This window comes from Gopherus evgoodei, chromosome 3, assembly GCF_007399415.2.
Source record: "Gopherus evgoodei ecotype Sinaloan lineage chromosome 3, rGopEvg1_v1.p, whole genome shotgun sequence".
In the NCBI taxonomy this organism is placed as follows: Eukaryota; Metazoa; Chordata; order Testudines; family Testudinidae; genus Gopherus; species Gopherus evgoodei.
This window is the reverse complement of record NC_044324.1, coordinates 224,026,451-224,042,859: the sequence shown is the minus strand read 5'-3', so window position 1 is coordinate 224,042,859 and position 16,409 is coordinate 224,026,451. Positions and strand designations below refer to the sequence as shown.

Genomic DNA, 16,409 nt, shown 5'->3' with positions numbered 1-16,409 from the left:
AGCCAGATTTCATTCTTTCAGCTGCTAGAACTAAGATCAGCTCACTGTAGTGACTAAGTGCAGTACACTGAACAGGAAGGGCCCATCTCCTATGGAAACTGTTTACAGCCCTTGGGAGCAGCTGGTGGTTAGGTTTGGCCAGTACACTGAGATGTCATTAGTACCTTTTTGACCTGCTCACCAGTTGCTCCCCTCACTAAGTGAAGGAGGGTTGGTTTTTTTTAAAAATGTGTCCATCTTTCTTGAGGGACTCTTGCCTCATTCAGTAGGCACCAGCCATCTTGTGATGGGTGGGGCTGCCAGTTCTGCAACTCCTACCAAGACTGGGGATGATTAGTGGCCAAGTTTCAGCCCCATCCATGTTTGTTAGAAGATGGGAGCTCCTGAAAATTATCAGAGACCTTTCTTTTCAGCTGAATGAAGAGGAACTGTGCAGCAAAAGAACTAGAGCCCTCTGTAGCTACTGTAATCCAACATTCTTGGCCTTTACTTTGTTACTGATAGAACCAACCTTCACTCTACCCAATTAGGTTTCTGTGACTGTCTTTTTTAAAAAGTATATTCAAAGAATAAATCAGGCACTTACAGGTTTGCAGAGGCTTCAGCAAATGTCAGATTAAGTGCTGATCAGCTCCTGTTCTTGTGCTCTACCCTGCTGCTTTCAACAACCCCATGAATAAGGTCTGTCAGAGTAAACACTGCAAGAGAACCCAGTGGTTGGGGACAGCAAGACATTCACCTAACCCCCTATGCTATTAAAAATCTTTAACTCCCACACAGCCAGGGTGAAATGCCACTTCGGATAACCCTAACCTCACTGAGACAGGGGAGTCCCCACACTGGGTCTGGTATAAAAGCAAACAGCTTATGCACTGAGCCACCATGAACTTATCTTACTAACTAGTACGACCTGCTTCCCAAGAGTGGAAGAGTTCAGACTCATGCTGACTTCCTTTCCTTACCCAAACCAACAGGGCACTTACAGGAATGTTTCAACTGCAATAAATGTGAGTGGGAGGTTTGCATGTTATGTTTTTGAGGGGCTTAAGTACATTTGATGTCTATTGCCATTTCATAACACTGCATCCAACGGTAAGACACCTCTTTGGACCTAGTTTTGCTAGTTACCATCTTAGAGTTAAAGTGAGCAGAGAGAGAGTTTGTGGTAAAATTTTAATTGAAAAAAGGTAGAATGGCCGTGGACACATTATTTACACATCCTAATTTGCAGATTACATCAAGCAAGGGGCAGTGTTCCTCTAAGGGACATCACAAATGTCACGGTTAAATAAAAATAGCACATACGACTGACTCCTTGTAAAGTCTAAAATGGAGCTCTCCCCTTCCCCTTCTACTGGCCTTCAGCAGGTCTTGCTTCTTTAAATAAGATCAGCAACTGAATTGAAAGAGAGAGAACATAAGTTAAGCCTATGCTAAAAATGCAGCACACTGTAGCAGCAGTACTACAGCTAATGCACACAACTGCTTCAGCCTCTTCACTGGAATACAAATACCTCTCAATCCCCCAGGATTTGAGTTTACAAATGGCCAAAAACTTCAGTACAATAAAGCAGTATTTTAAGTTTCCCTATTTGATTCTGTTGAAATAACATTTTACATAGTGATACACAACAACTAGGTTAGGGACCAGCTGCCATTCTGCCCAGCTGAGCTAGGAAGAGTCATATTTGGCTGCACCCTACACTCACCATTCATGGGCATCTCATCAATCTGGGTAGAGTAGTACTGTTCAATATCACGCAGGATACGGATGTCATCATTCTTTACAAAGTTGATGGCAACACCTTTTCGGCCATACCGACCTGATCTACCAATTCTGTTGAAGGAAAGGATCCAGCATTAGTTGACTCGGTAGTCATAGCTGAATAAGACTTAATAAAAGTAGCCATTCCTGTACCTGTGTATATACAGTTCTCTGTTGTTGGGCAAGTCGTAGTTAATGATCAGGGACACCTGAGGAACGTCCAAGCCCCTGGCCCAAACATCTGTAGAAATAAGCACACGGCTGCCAAGAGAGAAGAGCAGAGTTATTGCACTCCAATCTCACTGGAAGGGTGTTGTGAAATGAGTTAGGGAGACATTAACCACCACCTTCCTGCAGTGCACTGACAGGCCAAGTGTCACTTGTTAACTAGTTTCCTAAAGCTGCTAAGAAAACTTTCAAACAGCTACAGTCAAACTCCAATTTTACCAACATGAATCTCATGACTAACCCATTATACAATCATTTTCCTGACAAAATACACATTCCTTCATCAACATCGCATTTGTTATGCATAAGCTGACATCCCTTTATACTAAATGCTTTCAATGCACTGCAAATGGATTTCCTGTCCTGCAAAGCAATGCAGTGCACCTGTTGCAACTTCCACATTGGAGATACTACAGCTGAGGTATTCAATTGTATAAACTCCTTGATCCCCTATTACTTCATCAAATGGGTTCTACTGTAATCAAATTGCTCATGCCATCCCCTTGCTGACAGGACAGCTGGTAAGCAGCTCATTTTGATATTTAGCAGATGGAATGAGTCATTTCATGTTCTGCTGCTTCAGCAGGAGGCTCCTTCTAGGTCTCCACAGGGGGACCCAACTATTGGCTTCCTCCAGGGAGAATACACAAGAAACTAGAGCTTTTAGGGAGGGTCAGGGGAAGAAGGGAGCTGAAAACCTCCAGTACAAAGTATCTCATTCAACAGCAGCTGCCTGGTATGGCACAGTCAGAGGCAACTCCTTCCACATGCTGAGAAATGAAGCTCAGTCTCTGCAGCTTTCTCCAGCTCCCAGATACTCTTACTAAATACCATGGGCTCATTCTACTTCTAACCCAGCAGTTCTCCAGCCAGCCTACGCAGAGGTCCCCCACCCTGAGGAGCTATGGAAGGGCAGTCCAGTGATCTCAGAACTCTAATATTTTCATCTTATAGCTTATTCTAGAATCACCAGAAATGAGGATGAAAAGGTGAAGGGGCTTTCAGGACAGAGATGCAGAGGGATAGATATTGAAGACATAGTTCAGCCACCCTCCCATAGGACATTGGGGAGGGAATCCTGGTCTCATGCTGTAACACCATACACAGAAGAGTATTAAGTCACTTGCCTTGCCCCGGATCTGAACTCTTTCATGATGGATTCTCTCTCCTTCTGTGGCATATCACCATGCATTGATGACACGGTGAAGTTGGCTTCTCTCATCTTCTCCGTTAGCCAGTCAACCTGCACGCACAAAGAGGTAGCCAGGGTTAGTTCTGTACATGTACTATCACGCTGTTTGCTCCTGAAATAATAGTTTTCTAGTCATGATTGAAGAAGCACGCTCTTATGGAGCTTTCATGAAGAAGTGCAGAGGTTAGAGAGAGCCACAAGACATCTCCACAACTGCTTCTGAAGATTAGACTTTCAGGAGGCAAATGCAGTCAGCATCCTGCCTGTGGAACATCAAGCATTTCCATTATTTATGGAGCACGGACCCAATGCAAGGTTCAGTGAATTCTATCCTAGCAACACTGGATCACTGATTTGAACTAACACCTGCAAGACTCACTACTAGCTAAGAAGCAACAACCAGGACTAACTCCACATGGAGACAGCTGGGCCTCTTCAATATACTTGCCTGGGCAGTAAAACCATCCAGGGAGAGAGAGCTGTTCTAGAAAGAGCAAGCTCCACTATTCCTAAACATCTGTGAGTGACAACTCAAGCTGTCCCTAGACGCCAGGGAGGGGCATGCAGACCTAGCAGTGGTCTTGCCTGTTTGATGGGAAAAGCTGTATTCGTCTCTCGGTCCCCTCGACAGGGAGTCGAATTTCCTCCTGTGGTGCGGTTTTGTTTCCATAGTCTTAAGGGGACTTTGGACCTCTACTTGCTAGTCAATTTTACTGCTCTAAAAGAGCAACTCGACCTTTGATCGCAATTCTCTTCATGGACAAGATGGCGACAGGACAGCACATAACTGGCTATGGACTAGCTTGATTTCAGCCTAACCAACAAGAGACCCAGTGCCAGGTTAGCATGTCTCGAACAGGCACCCAGTGCCATCTGGTTCTAGTTTCAAAAACTCCTAGCTAAATAGTCTCAAATCAGGGCACAATTTCTCTTTGCCAATTGGTTCCACTGCCCATTACATGCTGCTTTAGTCAACATCAAGTCACAGTTCACGTTGGTTAGTTAAAAGACCTGCTAGGCAGTTCAACAGCACCATGATTTACAATTCCCTGGGCTTCTGCAGGTAAATTCGACAACACTTTCCAGGCCAGGCTGGAGGGAGGACAATGTTCTTCCTCTTTTCAGCAGCTTTCACTAGCCAGGGCTCATCCCACCCAACATGCCTCAGCCAGGAGGCTCAATCAGTGTAACCAAGGGCCAGCAGGTCTGGGAGGTGAGAGACCACTGTGATCATCTAGTCTGACTTGCATAGCACAGGCCACAGACCATCCCCACAATAATTCCTCTTTGGATGTTTCTTAAGATTGGCTCTAGTCCAGTCTTGAGTTAAAAAATGGCTAGTGGTAGAAAATTCTCCAGATCCCTCAGCAGATTCTCTAGTTCTACTAGAGACCACCTGGAAAGTGGTAGTTAGAAGAGGGATCCTAACATTTGAGTGGAATTTTCTTTGGCTTTTAATAACAAAACGCCTTGAGTGGATATGCCAATTGCCATGAGCAGGAGGCTGCAGTTTAAAGCAAGAGAAACTACGGAGATTAGCAGTTCCCAGGCTAACCGTTGGCCTCTCGTCTTCAGTCTCCCATTATTAGATACTGATAACTGGTAGGCCAGGGAAACACCACAGCTACCATTATAGACAAACAGGAACACTTATATGTTGCTGCCATACCTTCCTCTTGGTGTTACAGAAGATGACAGCCTGCGTGATAGTGAGTGTGTCGTACAGATCGCACAGCGTATCAAACTTCCATTCTTCCCTTTCCACGGCCACAAAAAACTGTTTGATTCCTTCCAGAGTCAATTCATCACTGCACACAGAAAAGAGCCATTGTGTCTTTTAATGGGCAAACATTTCAGGGCAGTCTGTAAGCCAATACATTCAACCCACCAGCCACACTGAACAGAGTTGATACTATTGTCACGTACCCTGTGAATTGGTGATATTTTATTTATACAAGGTCCTACATGAATATGGTGCTTTACAAAGCAGATAGAGAGGGAGACCCTGCCTGGAAGTTCCATAAGGCTCTGAATGCAACCTGTTCCATGTGAAAGAGTTGTGTGCATGTACTGAACCTCAGTGAAGGGCTAGATGCGTCTGCATGTGCTGACCAATTTGTGGGATTGGGGCCTAAATCAACAGGAAGCAGTGATGCAGGGGAGTCTAAGGGTCATGCACCCGCTTATGTGGAGTGATGCACACAATTGAAGAGTTATGCAGATTTGAGGAATGGTTCATGCACTGTTAGTGGTTCAGAAGTGTCCCTGGGGAATCGTGCTTTGAGGATGGACATAAAGGCAACCCACATGACAAAACTGAGCTTGTGCCCTGCGCACACTACACACAGAGGACCCAAAAGGTGAGGTTTTCAGTGCTGCTGCTTTTGACATTAGGAGCTCTGTCAGAAAGACTTGAAATCTAATGTGATTGTGACATCACAAGAGAGATGGCTAAGCACAGGGAAGACTAATTACTTAGCCTGCTTAGAACTCTGGTTTTGTTGCCACCCATAGAACTCCAATGTATAATGAGTATTTGGGACAAAAGAGGTCCCAAGATCCAAACACCCCATCCCCTTTGGTTTGATGTGAAAGCTGAGAGACATATCAGACCCTCTCCACTCCCTCAAAAGTCTTCCAGCAAAACCCAGGAAGCCCAGATTGAGCTTTCCAGGTATTTCCAAGGTGCAACATGTCTTAAACCTACTTCACACATTGTAAAATGTGAGAGAAGGCATCAAAATATCTTGTGGGTCACCTTTATTAGGAGCAAGAGGTGGCAGGGCAGGGGTGAAGAAGGAATCTCTAGGAGGAGGGCAACTGCACGGGAGAAGGCCATGAAGAAGAATCAGAAGTGGTTTGGGGAGCAGAGTAGGAGCTGCCAGCCAGGCTGGAGGGAAGCTGCAGAGTGCTACGAAGTGGAGATGTTTGCTGCAGAGGGCAGCTGTTGGAAAATGAACAAAACTATCCCAAGTTTTAGGACAGAAGGTCTGAAAGCTGCTTGGCAAACAGCCGCTAACTAGAAGAAACATCTGAATGGGCTTTGCACTTTAAAGCAAGTTTACAGCCTTAACCAATCCCCTTCTAGTCCAACAAGGAAGGATTTTGAAGCAATCACATTCAAAAGCCATCACTTACAGAGGAAGACTAATTTCAGAGACTGATGAGCCCCCAACTTCTGATGGAACTCGAGAGCTGCTTTTCTCGTGGGAACATCACTCACCGTTTAACCAAGATGCGGATTGGGTCAGTCATAAATTTATTGGTCATCTCCAGGATTTCGTGAGGCAAGGTAGCGCTGATCAGAACCACCTGAGTAGCTGGGGGCAGGTATCTGTACACATCATAAATCTGTTCTTTAAAACCTGCCAAAGCAAACCAAACAGCACAGCAGTGTTAATGTTTGCATTTTCTTTGAACACTTTTCTTACACTGACTCTGGAATTCAAAATTAAGGTTACACTTAAAGACAAACATTGGGAAGTAATGAATTCCCAGCTAAAGTCACCCAAACAACGTCAACTCTTATCTTATCCCCCACACTCCAAAAGCACTGTACTCCACAGAAAATGGAGATAAGAAGAACGCACACCCCTGGAATCAAACTAAGGGATCTCACTGTATCAGGTTAGGTGTAGCAAATACAGCCATAGGGCTATTGACGTTCTAACCAGCTACATTACATGCCCTTTGGCAAGAGGATTCCCAGTGCTGTGCACACTAGAGCATCAGGTGGAGGGAGGAGTGCAAAGGATATTTTTTACCTTTATTGAGCATCTCATCAGCTTCATCCAAAACCAACATTTTGATAGCACGAGTCCTTAAACTTCGACGACGAATCATATCTGCAAGGTTCCAGTTCAGTATCATGAAAGTTTCCAGCGACACAGATACTTGCAATACTCTTTAACTGCCACTATCAAACAGTTCTACTTATCTATGCATTTCGCAAACCATCCAGGTCAGATGGCCTCCCAGCCTCCTTTTGAAAGCCTGCAGTGAAGGAGTTTCCACAACCTCCCTAGGCATCTGTTCCATAGCCCTACTCTTCTTACAGTTCGGAAGCGTTTCATGAGGTTTAATCTAAACCTGCAGTGCTGAAGTTTGAACCCATTGCTGTTTGTCCTGCCCTCTGTGGCAAGAGAGAACAGCTTTTCTTCATCTTTTTTATGGCAGCCTTTCAAGTTCACTACCACGTCCCCCTTAGTCTCCTCTTTTCCAAACTAAACATACCGATACATATAAATACAACCAGAACTGACACTTGTTGCCAGGCTCAGAGTCTCCACGGACTGAAAAGGATGGATATTCAGCCCAGGAGGTGTAAGTCAGCACTGAGGTACACTAGCAGGGCAGTGCAAGAAGCCTGCACCGCTACTGGCCGTGCCATGCCTGCACTGTAAGAGGAATGGAGTCTCCAATGTTGTCATCCCAGGCACCTTTCAGTAGCCATAAAAATTGAAGTTATTATAGAGAAACCAGAAAACAAAGCTACATTGGTACACTGGACTAGCCAAGAGAGGACTATTGGTAGCTAGTTTTGAGTGGAAATATATTGCCGAGAACTTTTTACAAACCACAAAGAATTCAAATTGTTTTTAATCTAGTCAATTAAAAAACAAAACAATTGAGTAGCTTCAACTCCTACACCTCCCCCCTGATCCTCATACCAATTTCTGGGCTTGTGCAATAACATTTTCCTAGTAAATTATTCTCTTCCTTGTTGCTGTGCAAATACCACACAAACAAGGGAAAGGGATTAGTCAGGAGAAGTGAAATTGACTATACATGACAAACTGAAAAAACAACAAAATGATTTCAAGTCTCCAAGTCTTTCAGCTGGAGTGATCTTAGAAGTTACTGTTAATAGTTGGTAAAAGTTAGAGTGTCCCTTTAAATGGAGTTTTCACACCACTTCACATTCGCAGGAGCAGAACAATCCCTTAAGCATGAAGTATACAAAATTTATCCTGAACCACTACGTGCATCTTGGGTATTAAGCCAGATATGGCATTGCTAGCCAGTGACCTCCTTACCAAACACACGGCCTGGTGTGCCAGCAACAACATGCTGTCCGTAATCCAATTTTCGGATATCTTCACCAACGTTTGTGCCTCCAATACAGGCATGACACTGCACATTCATGTAGTCACCAAGAGCAAGAAGGCCCTGTGTCAAGTCAGCACAGAACAAACATTTAGACAGTTTACAATAGCACCACAAACTATTTGCTATGAGATCCCTAGACAGGTCCCTCCCTGTTTGCAGCACTCCACTATTTACATGCAGCTCTTTCCAACCACACACCTTTCTGCCCCCTGCTCCAGCCTGTGGTGCTAGTCCTGTGCTTCCTCTGTAATGCAAGAGTGTGAAAGGGAGGACTGCTGTCATGTCTTAGGCATCTTTGGAGACACTTTGTATGCAGAAATAGAAGCACAAACACAAACCTCCCGCACTGATAAGGGAGTTTCAGGACCATGGGCAGGAACAAGTTGGTAGGTCAAATCACAAGTGTCAGAAAATTTGCAGCTGAATTTAAACAGAGGAATGACAATCTGTATAAATGAGGCAACACTTTCTCTGATTATGGCATTTCTAGCTATGTATGAGTTTCTCAGTCACAGGATTCAAACTGGGGGAATTTTTTGAAGCTCGAAGAAAGAGAAAATGCTATGGTGCCACATTCCAAAAATCCAGGATAAAAAGCTATAGAATCAAGGCAAAGATTTCAACACACTCCACTGGATATCTTCTAAGCCTGCAAATCTCCCACCCAGACTGGACAGAAAAGATGAATAAATTCAGCTTCACAACATCTCCAAGAGATCTGCACACATCACAGCTATGTTTATAGAAGGTTCACTGCAATGCCAAAAAGTTAATTGTTGCAACATGTGAGCATAATAAGAGGAGAAACAACACTGTACTGTCAGAGATTCTAACATTAAGGGCGCCAACTGTACCTCAGCAACCAACAAAACGTGCGCTTTTGGGCTAATTAAGAGTTATTCCTGTGGAATATCAGTAAACCAGTAGTATTATCAATTTGTTACTATACCTAATACAGTATTAGATACAATAAGTAGTATATGTACCACCACTTCATTTTCCATGGAGGAAAATCATCACTGAAAAGCCACACAATGCTAAAAATTCACGAACTGTTCTAGTAATACTGGGCACTTACTAATGTCTGTAAAACATTGGTAAGAGTTTACAGGCACAAAGAATGTGCTCAGTTTGGCAGCTTCAAGTATTCTTACCTTTTGAATCTGTACTGCCAACTCCCTAGTTGGTGCTAAAATCAATGCCTGGGTTTCACGGACCTGAATGAAACAGACAAATTGAACAAGTCCAATATCACCTAAACATAACGGGCAGTGGGTCCCGAAGGACTTGGAAATGACAGACACCAAGAAGGATTCAGCATAAATGTTAGTACAAAATGCATAAGGGTCAATCAACTCATCTGAGAAGTTGCTCCTGCTCAAACCCACACACACGAGAATACCTCCCTGTGTAAGTCGCATTCAACAATATCATCCAGCAGGACGCTTCACTCCACTGACTTGTGTTTCACTATGTTAGCTACAACCAGACACTAAGTCCTACTTTCTGGAAACTACTAATTATGAATGTATTTGTTCTTTGCTTGCACATGAATATGATGGTGTGTCCTCCCCACACATGCCCTGAAAGGGAGGCCAGAGGGGCCTATTAACCTATTAGGGGTTGCAAGATGGGGGGGAATTAAGACAGAGAGAAGCCTTAATAAGAAGCAGCTCACCTGTTCAGGAACCAGCAGGGCCTATATAAGCCAGAAAGCTGACAGAGGGGCTGCAGGGAAAGGCTGCAGTCACTCCCTAGGAAGAGGGAGGCGTGTTGGCAAGCTTGGAGTTGGATAGTTCACAGTTCCTCCCTGCAGGGAGGGAGTTGGGAGGCTAGCAAACCCAGAGAGGGGAGGCCAGGAAGGTAGGACAAGGCTGGAGGGGGGGGGGAAGCAGCAAGGTATAGACTTCATTGCTGATGAGAGGGCCATCCCCAGGCTCCCTTACCAGCTGTTGAGGAAGTGGCAGAGGCTGGCCAGTGAGTGGAAAGACTACCTGAGCCCATGTGCCAAGAGAGACTTTGCTACCCCAGAAGAGGGAAACAAAGATAGTGAACTGGCTGAAGGGCTAAGTTGCAGAGAGGAGGCTGTGGTTCCTGGTGCAAGAGGACAATGGGAGAGAGACTTTCACAGGAGGACACAGCACTTGGTAGAGCTAATCCCCAACATAACCAGGAGGAGGCTCCACTAGCAGTGAGTGGACTTCTCATGAAAGATGAAAACAATTTACCAGATGATTCCTCAGGTATAATTTTACTAGTCAAAAATCAAAGATTACAATTTACATCTCTCCCACTGGGAACACTGAAAATTTTAAGGAAACATCCCTGAGAACTAAGTTTAGCATTTGGAAAATGTGAATTTATTTTAAAGTTACTAGACTGCAGGGAGCTGCGAGAGGAAGAATCAGACTCAAGTGAAGTCAGACTGTAAATGGACTATTGATCTCTTTATAACTGCCTGATAGTTTACTTCAGGATTTATAGAATGTAGATGTGAGCATTTGGAGAGGACGGGGCTGATAAAAATCAGCTTTATTGTGATGAAATTTCAGCATTTTTCCCTTAGAGAATTGTGGCCTATGGAGGTTCTTTAAGTCCCATGAGTGGATCCAATGAACTCATGGGTTGCTTGCATGGGAAAGGTGAAAAGAAAATGGCCATGTCTGTCTTCCAGTGACACTTATTAAAAATAGAATTACAGCCCCGCAGAGCTGAAGAGTTAAAAATTCCTGCAGAAGGGGATTTTAGGCAAAATCTGATTAAATTAAATTTGACAAATTCCATTGCCTATGGTTAGAAGATTTCAGTTTAAAGCTTCACTCATCCAGTTGTAGTCTTAACAATGAATGCATACAAATTATTAAATCTCTATTTCAAAAGTTTCATTTTAAGATTGTAAAATGCAGTATATTTAAGCGCTGAAAGTTACCTGAATATCCAAACACTGTAGAACAGAGATGCAAAATGTTGCTGTTTTGCCTGTTCCAGATTGTGACCTGGAAAAATAAAGCATTTAAGAACCTATTTCTGAAGAACACACACAGCTAATTTTAACATTTTCCCCAAACAAAAGCTAACTTTTCTGCTAATCCTTTAATAGTCAATATTACAATTAATGGACAATGTTAATTTTCAACAATGTATCTTACAAAATTTTAGCTAACATGGTTGTCATTTGCACAATTAAAAAAACATTTGACACTAGTAAATCCCCAGCTCTGGAACCCCCAATTCTCTAAACTAAGGGACTATTAGCCTGTGATGAGGACTGGAAGTGATTTTGCTTCTTTGCAAAACAGGTCATAAAGGGGCAGGGAAAGGGGTTGGTAAAGGTGTTTCTACTTGTATTTTACCATAGATCTCTCCAAGAATATCAAATCTGCCTCTCTGGCTTTGCTAGAAGACTTTCCTGAGAGTCTTAGAGCATGTTTACTAGGAGCTCACATTTCAACTGAGGGCATATCTACATGCATCGCTCTGCAGCGTGTCTGGTGAAGACGCTCTATGTCGGCGGGAGAGACCTCTCCAACTGCCTAATAAAACTGCCTCTATGAATGGCAGAAGCTATGTTGGTGGGAAAAGCTCTCTCACCGATGTCACACTGGGCACACAAATGCTTATGCTGGTGTAACTGTCGCTCAGAGTGGCTTATTCACACCCCTGAGCGACGTAAGTTATGCCGACAGACTGTAGCATAGACATAGCCTAAAGGTGTAGTGCTAGATCTTAACCTAATCCCTGTATTCAAAATGTTAGTCACTGAAGTTAAACAGGTGTTACAGGTGTTAACCCATGACTAAAAATCTCTCTACACTGCTCCACTTCCATCTTCCACACTTGAAATGTCGCCATTTCCCTAGTTCTAGCTATCCCAGGCACTAATTGAGAGAGAGAAGTTTCCCACCATTGGTTAATGGTTCAGGTCCACTGGTATTAGCAATGCTGGGAAACTACCACTGTTTTAACACATTGATTCAGTCTGCTCTGAACAGGGTTATGACAGTAGTTTTTAAACACTGAAAGCGAATCCCAGGGCTTCTACTGTTGCTTACTCCATGGAAGAATCACTGAAAGCAACAGTGGAAGATTTTCAGATAGCCCTGTCTACACTAGGAAACTAAGTCTTTTACAGCAGAAAAATCCCAAATTTCTAAATTAAAAAAACCAAGCTGATTTTGTAAAACCCTTTAATACTCCCTACTTGCAAAGCAACAAACATTAGGCACAAGCACAATTTTTTCTCCTTTTGTAGTGTCAACTTTAAGCCACTAGATAGACATGGCTGACAAAAGGGTGGAGGGGGTCTACCAGAAGGCCCAGCTAGACTACTACTCAGGTACAGCTGAACACAGCTTGGGAGCTTGTCTACATGACATCAAACCACACAACACAAAGAACTGTAGCATGCTTTTTGTAATGGGTGTAGCAAATAGCATAGCTTTTTCTGCATGAGCTCCCAAGCTGTTGTCAACCCTGGTTAGGGGCAGCCTCGATAGGCTCTCTGGCTGACCCTCCTCATCAACTGTGGGTCACTTCCATAGCTTTGACAGGACCCTACTATAGGCAAGAACTTGAGTCTTGAGATTGGTTATGAGATGGCACTGTGACAGTCAATAGGGGCTAGCACTGGCATATTAGGTGAAACCAAGGTTTCATCTACAAAAACATTCCATCAGACTTTAAAACCAGTAAACTTCCTAAGACTTCAAACAAAGTTCCTCAGTGTAAACAAATGTACACAATTTCCCATGGTAGACAGGGCTAGATGTGTTACATATGCCCAGTCCTGCAAACTTTTGCATACACACTTAAATGAATGCATAAACATTTACCAGATTTGTGCTTTAATATATTCTACATTAGACTAAAAGTTTCAGCAGTGTAAATAAAAATTAAAAAATCTATTTTAAAATGTTGTTTAAATTATTAAGATTTTAAAAATTTAAAATCTGAATATAAAATGTTAAGGCCTAAGCTTACTATAATCTTTTAAACGTTTAAATAAAAATGCTGAATCTGGGAGCCTCTAGCAAAGATTGAGTTAAAAATCGCTCTTCTATATAGAGAGAGAATCGGAGGAGACGGAAACTAACATTTGAGGTAAAGCTTTATAAATATGGCACAATATCATATACTTAGGGTGTATTTGATTAATAAAAATAGATTTTATATGCTGTTGTGATATTAAATTCCAGTTACCATCCTAATGCAGCCTGACATAAACCATGAGCAAAATGTTAATTATGTAGTTTATACATTCAGTGTGTAATCTTAAAATATTACTCTATATAAAGACAGTTAAAAAAAGTACAGGTAGTTTGCGCACCCACATTAACATCTAAAAAAAATGTAGTCTGCAGAAAACCACACAGTCAAAATAAGGGCTAGATCCTGAAAACGCATCAGTGCACATACTGGTACAGCAGGGCAAATCCACTGGCAGAATCCAACCCTCATTTTCCCCAACACTTGTATTTTCAACAAACATCAGCAGCCAATATATGGACAAGCACACAAGGCTATAGCACATGCATCTCTTACACTGCTTTCCTTTTAAGAGAATGGTAATAACATTAGAAGCAGTGAACTATTATGGGCAGAGGAGCAGGACATTTCATCTGTGATCACATCTAGACTAATGTTATTTCTGAACTCTGCTTCCCTATAGCATTTTTTTAAGGTGGTAGATGGTGAATTTTCTTTCATGCAATCACAACCAAAAACAAGCTGTTGGTGATCTCATTCTTAAAACGTTTAAGGTTTAATACCAGTATTTTAAAAAACTAAGAGGACCTTGTTAGCAACTTAGCTCATCTTCCCAATCTTTTAAAAAATAAAGCGTCTCCATCCTCTTCCTTCAGTGTAGAATTCCACTTACTGTGCAATCACATCTCTTCCTTTGATAATCTGCTTGATCGCTCTCTGCTGAATAGCTGATGGTTTCTCAAAACCTAGAACGTTGTTTTAAACAGAAAGAGCTTTTAAAAAGTCTTCCCCTGTAGGTATCAAAGTAGCGTTGTAAATATTTCAAAAATCAAAGCCCCGAGCGAAGCGTAAGCAGGAGATTTGGAAAGGCGAGCGGTCGACACACGAAGTGGCTGTTAAAGCGGCACTGTTAAAGCAGTGTACCTGCACCTGTGTGTAGACACGTCTCAGGTTGGCTGGCCCCTGTAACCGCAGCAGGCTGAGCCCTGCCACGGCCACAACCGCCCGCACACGAGTGCGCCCTGGCTGAGCTACAGCGGCTCTCGCCGGGGCAACTTCCGCGCCGAGCCTCGGACACGCTCCCGGCGCCCACGATAGGCCCCGTTCCGTGCCGTGGCTCCGCGCAGACCCAGCGGAGGCGGGCGGGCGAGCGAGGGAGGGAGGGAGGCCCCGCGCCCGGCCCGGCCCGGCCCGGCCCCCGGCCCCCCAGCCCGGCCCCCGGCCCCCCGGCCCGGCCCCGCACCGTAGGCGTAGATGCCGCGCAGCAGGTCCTCGCGCAGCCCCATGGTGTCGAAGGTGGGGGTCACGTCCACCTCCTCGCTGGTCTCGAACTCCACCTTGGTCATGTCCTCCTCCTTCAGCAGCCGCTTGCGGGCCGAGCCCGCCGCGCCCCCCGCGCCCGACATGGCCGCTCCGCTCCGCTCCGCTCCCGGACTCCGGCCGCGCCACGCGCCCCGCAATGCGCCTGCGCGGCGCGTGAGGTCAGCGCGTAACGCCTAGCGCGTGCTCCCTCCCCACCTGACAGGGGAGCAGGCGGCTCGCTGCGGAACTGGTGCTTTCCCCTCCCCAGCCCCTGGGGCTGCCCTTCCCTTACGTCACAGGGCCGTGTCCTCCCACTCCCTGCTGCTAGGGCTGCCCTTCCCCTCCCCCACTCTGCTGCTAGGGCTGCACCCCCTGGACCCCATGGAGCTGGCTCTGTCCCCTGCCCTGGGCAGGGTGACCAGACAGCAAGTGTGAAAAATCAGAATGGGAGTTGGGGGTAATAGGAGCCTATATAAGAAAAAGACCTAAAAAGCGGGACTGTCCCTATAAAATCAGGACATCTGGTCACTCTAGCTCTGGGGGCTGAGGCTCCCCTGTTGCAGATGTGCAGTGCAGGGCCCTGTGCATTCCTCTGCAACTCCCCACTCACAGCATGCATGCCCATAACTAGGCTCGCTGATCTCCTAAGGTTGCCTCAGGCATGTGTCCTGGGTGCAAGGAACCCTGACCACCCTCCCTCCCTCTCTCACTGGTGCACCTGTGGGGGGCTCTAGGGCTAGCACAGCAGCAGGCACTGCTGTACAGTGCCTCTTGTGGGGTACAGGCTGCTATTTCTAACTGTAATGCTTGTCATGCTTTATCCTCACACACAACTATTTCAAATTTGATGACAATATATATCTCCAGATCAGTGGCACTGCTATGGGCACTCGCATGGCCCCACAATATGCCAATATCTTCATGGCTGACCTGGAACAACGCTTCCTCAGCTCTCGTCCACTCACACCCCTTCTCTATCTACGCTACATTGATGACATCTTCATCATCTGGACCCATGGGAAGGAGACTCTGGAAAAATTCCACCACGATTTCAACAGCTTCCACCCCACCATCATCAACCTCAGCCTGGACCAATCTACACGGGAGGTCCACTTCCTAGACACCACGGTGCAAATAAGTGATGGTCACATTACCACTACCCTATACTGGAAACCTACCGACCGCTTTGCCTACCTTCATGCCTCCAGCTTCCATCTTGGGCACATCACACGATCTATTGTCTACAGCCAAGCACTGAGGTACAACCGCATCTGCTCTAACCCCTCAGACAGAGACCAACACCTACAAAATCTCCACCAAGCGTTCTCAAAACTACAATACCCGCATGAGGAAATAAGGACACAGATCAACAGAGCCAGACGTGTACCCAGAAGCCTCCTACTGCAAGACAAACCCAAGAAAGAAACCAACAGGACTCCACTGGCCATCACATACAGTCCCCAGCTAAAACCTCTCCAACGCATCATCAGGGATCTACAACCCATCCTGGACAATGATCCCACACTTTCACAGGCCTTGGGTGGCAGGCCAGTCCTCATCCACAGACAACCTGCCAACCTGAAACATATTCTCACCAGTAACTGCACA

At 44.9% G+C, this 16,409-nt stretch overlaps 1 protein-coding gene across 1 annotated transcript; it reads right to left on the bottom strand.

The window, feature by feature from the left end:
* Positions 1 to 225: 225 nt before the first annotated feature.
* Positions 226 to 14,942, bottom strand: EIF4A3 (eukaryotic translation initiation factor 4A3). Its single transcript, XM_030558266.1, has 12 exons — positions 14,743 to 14,942; positions 14,173 to 14,245; positions 11,224 to 11,290; positions 9,449 to 9,511; positions 8,222 to 8,354; positions 6,950 to 7,030; positions 6,409 to 6,550; positions 4,855 to 4,993; positions 3,121 to 3,236; positions 1,919 to 2,026; positions 1,710 to 1,837; positions 226 to 1,396 (listed from the first exon to the last, which is right to left on the bottom strand). The coding sequence occupies exons 1-12, from the start codon at positions 14,903 to 14,905 to the stop codon at positions 1,380 to 1,382; spliced, it is 1,230 nt and encodes a 409-aa protein (XP_030414126.1). The 5' UTR covers positions 14,906 to 14,942; the 3' UTR covers positions 226 to 1,379.
* Positions 14,943 to 16,409: the final 1,467 nt, after the last annotated feature.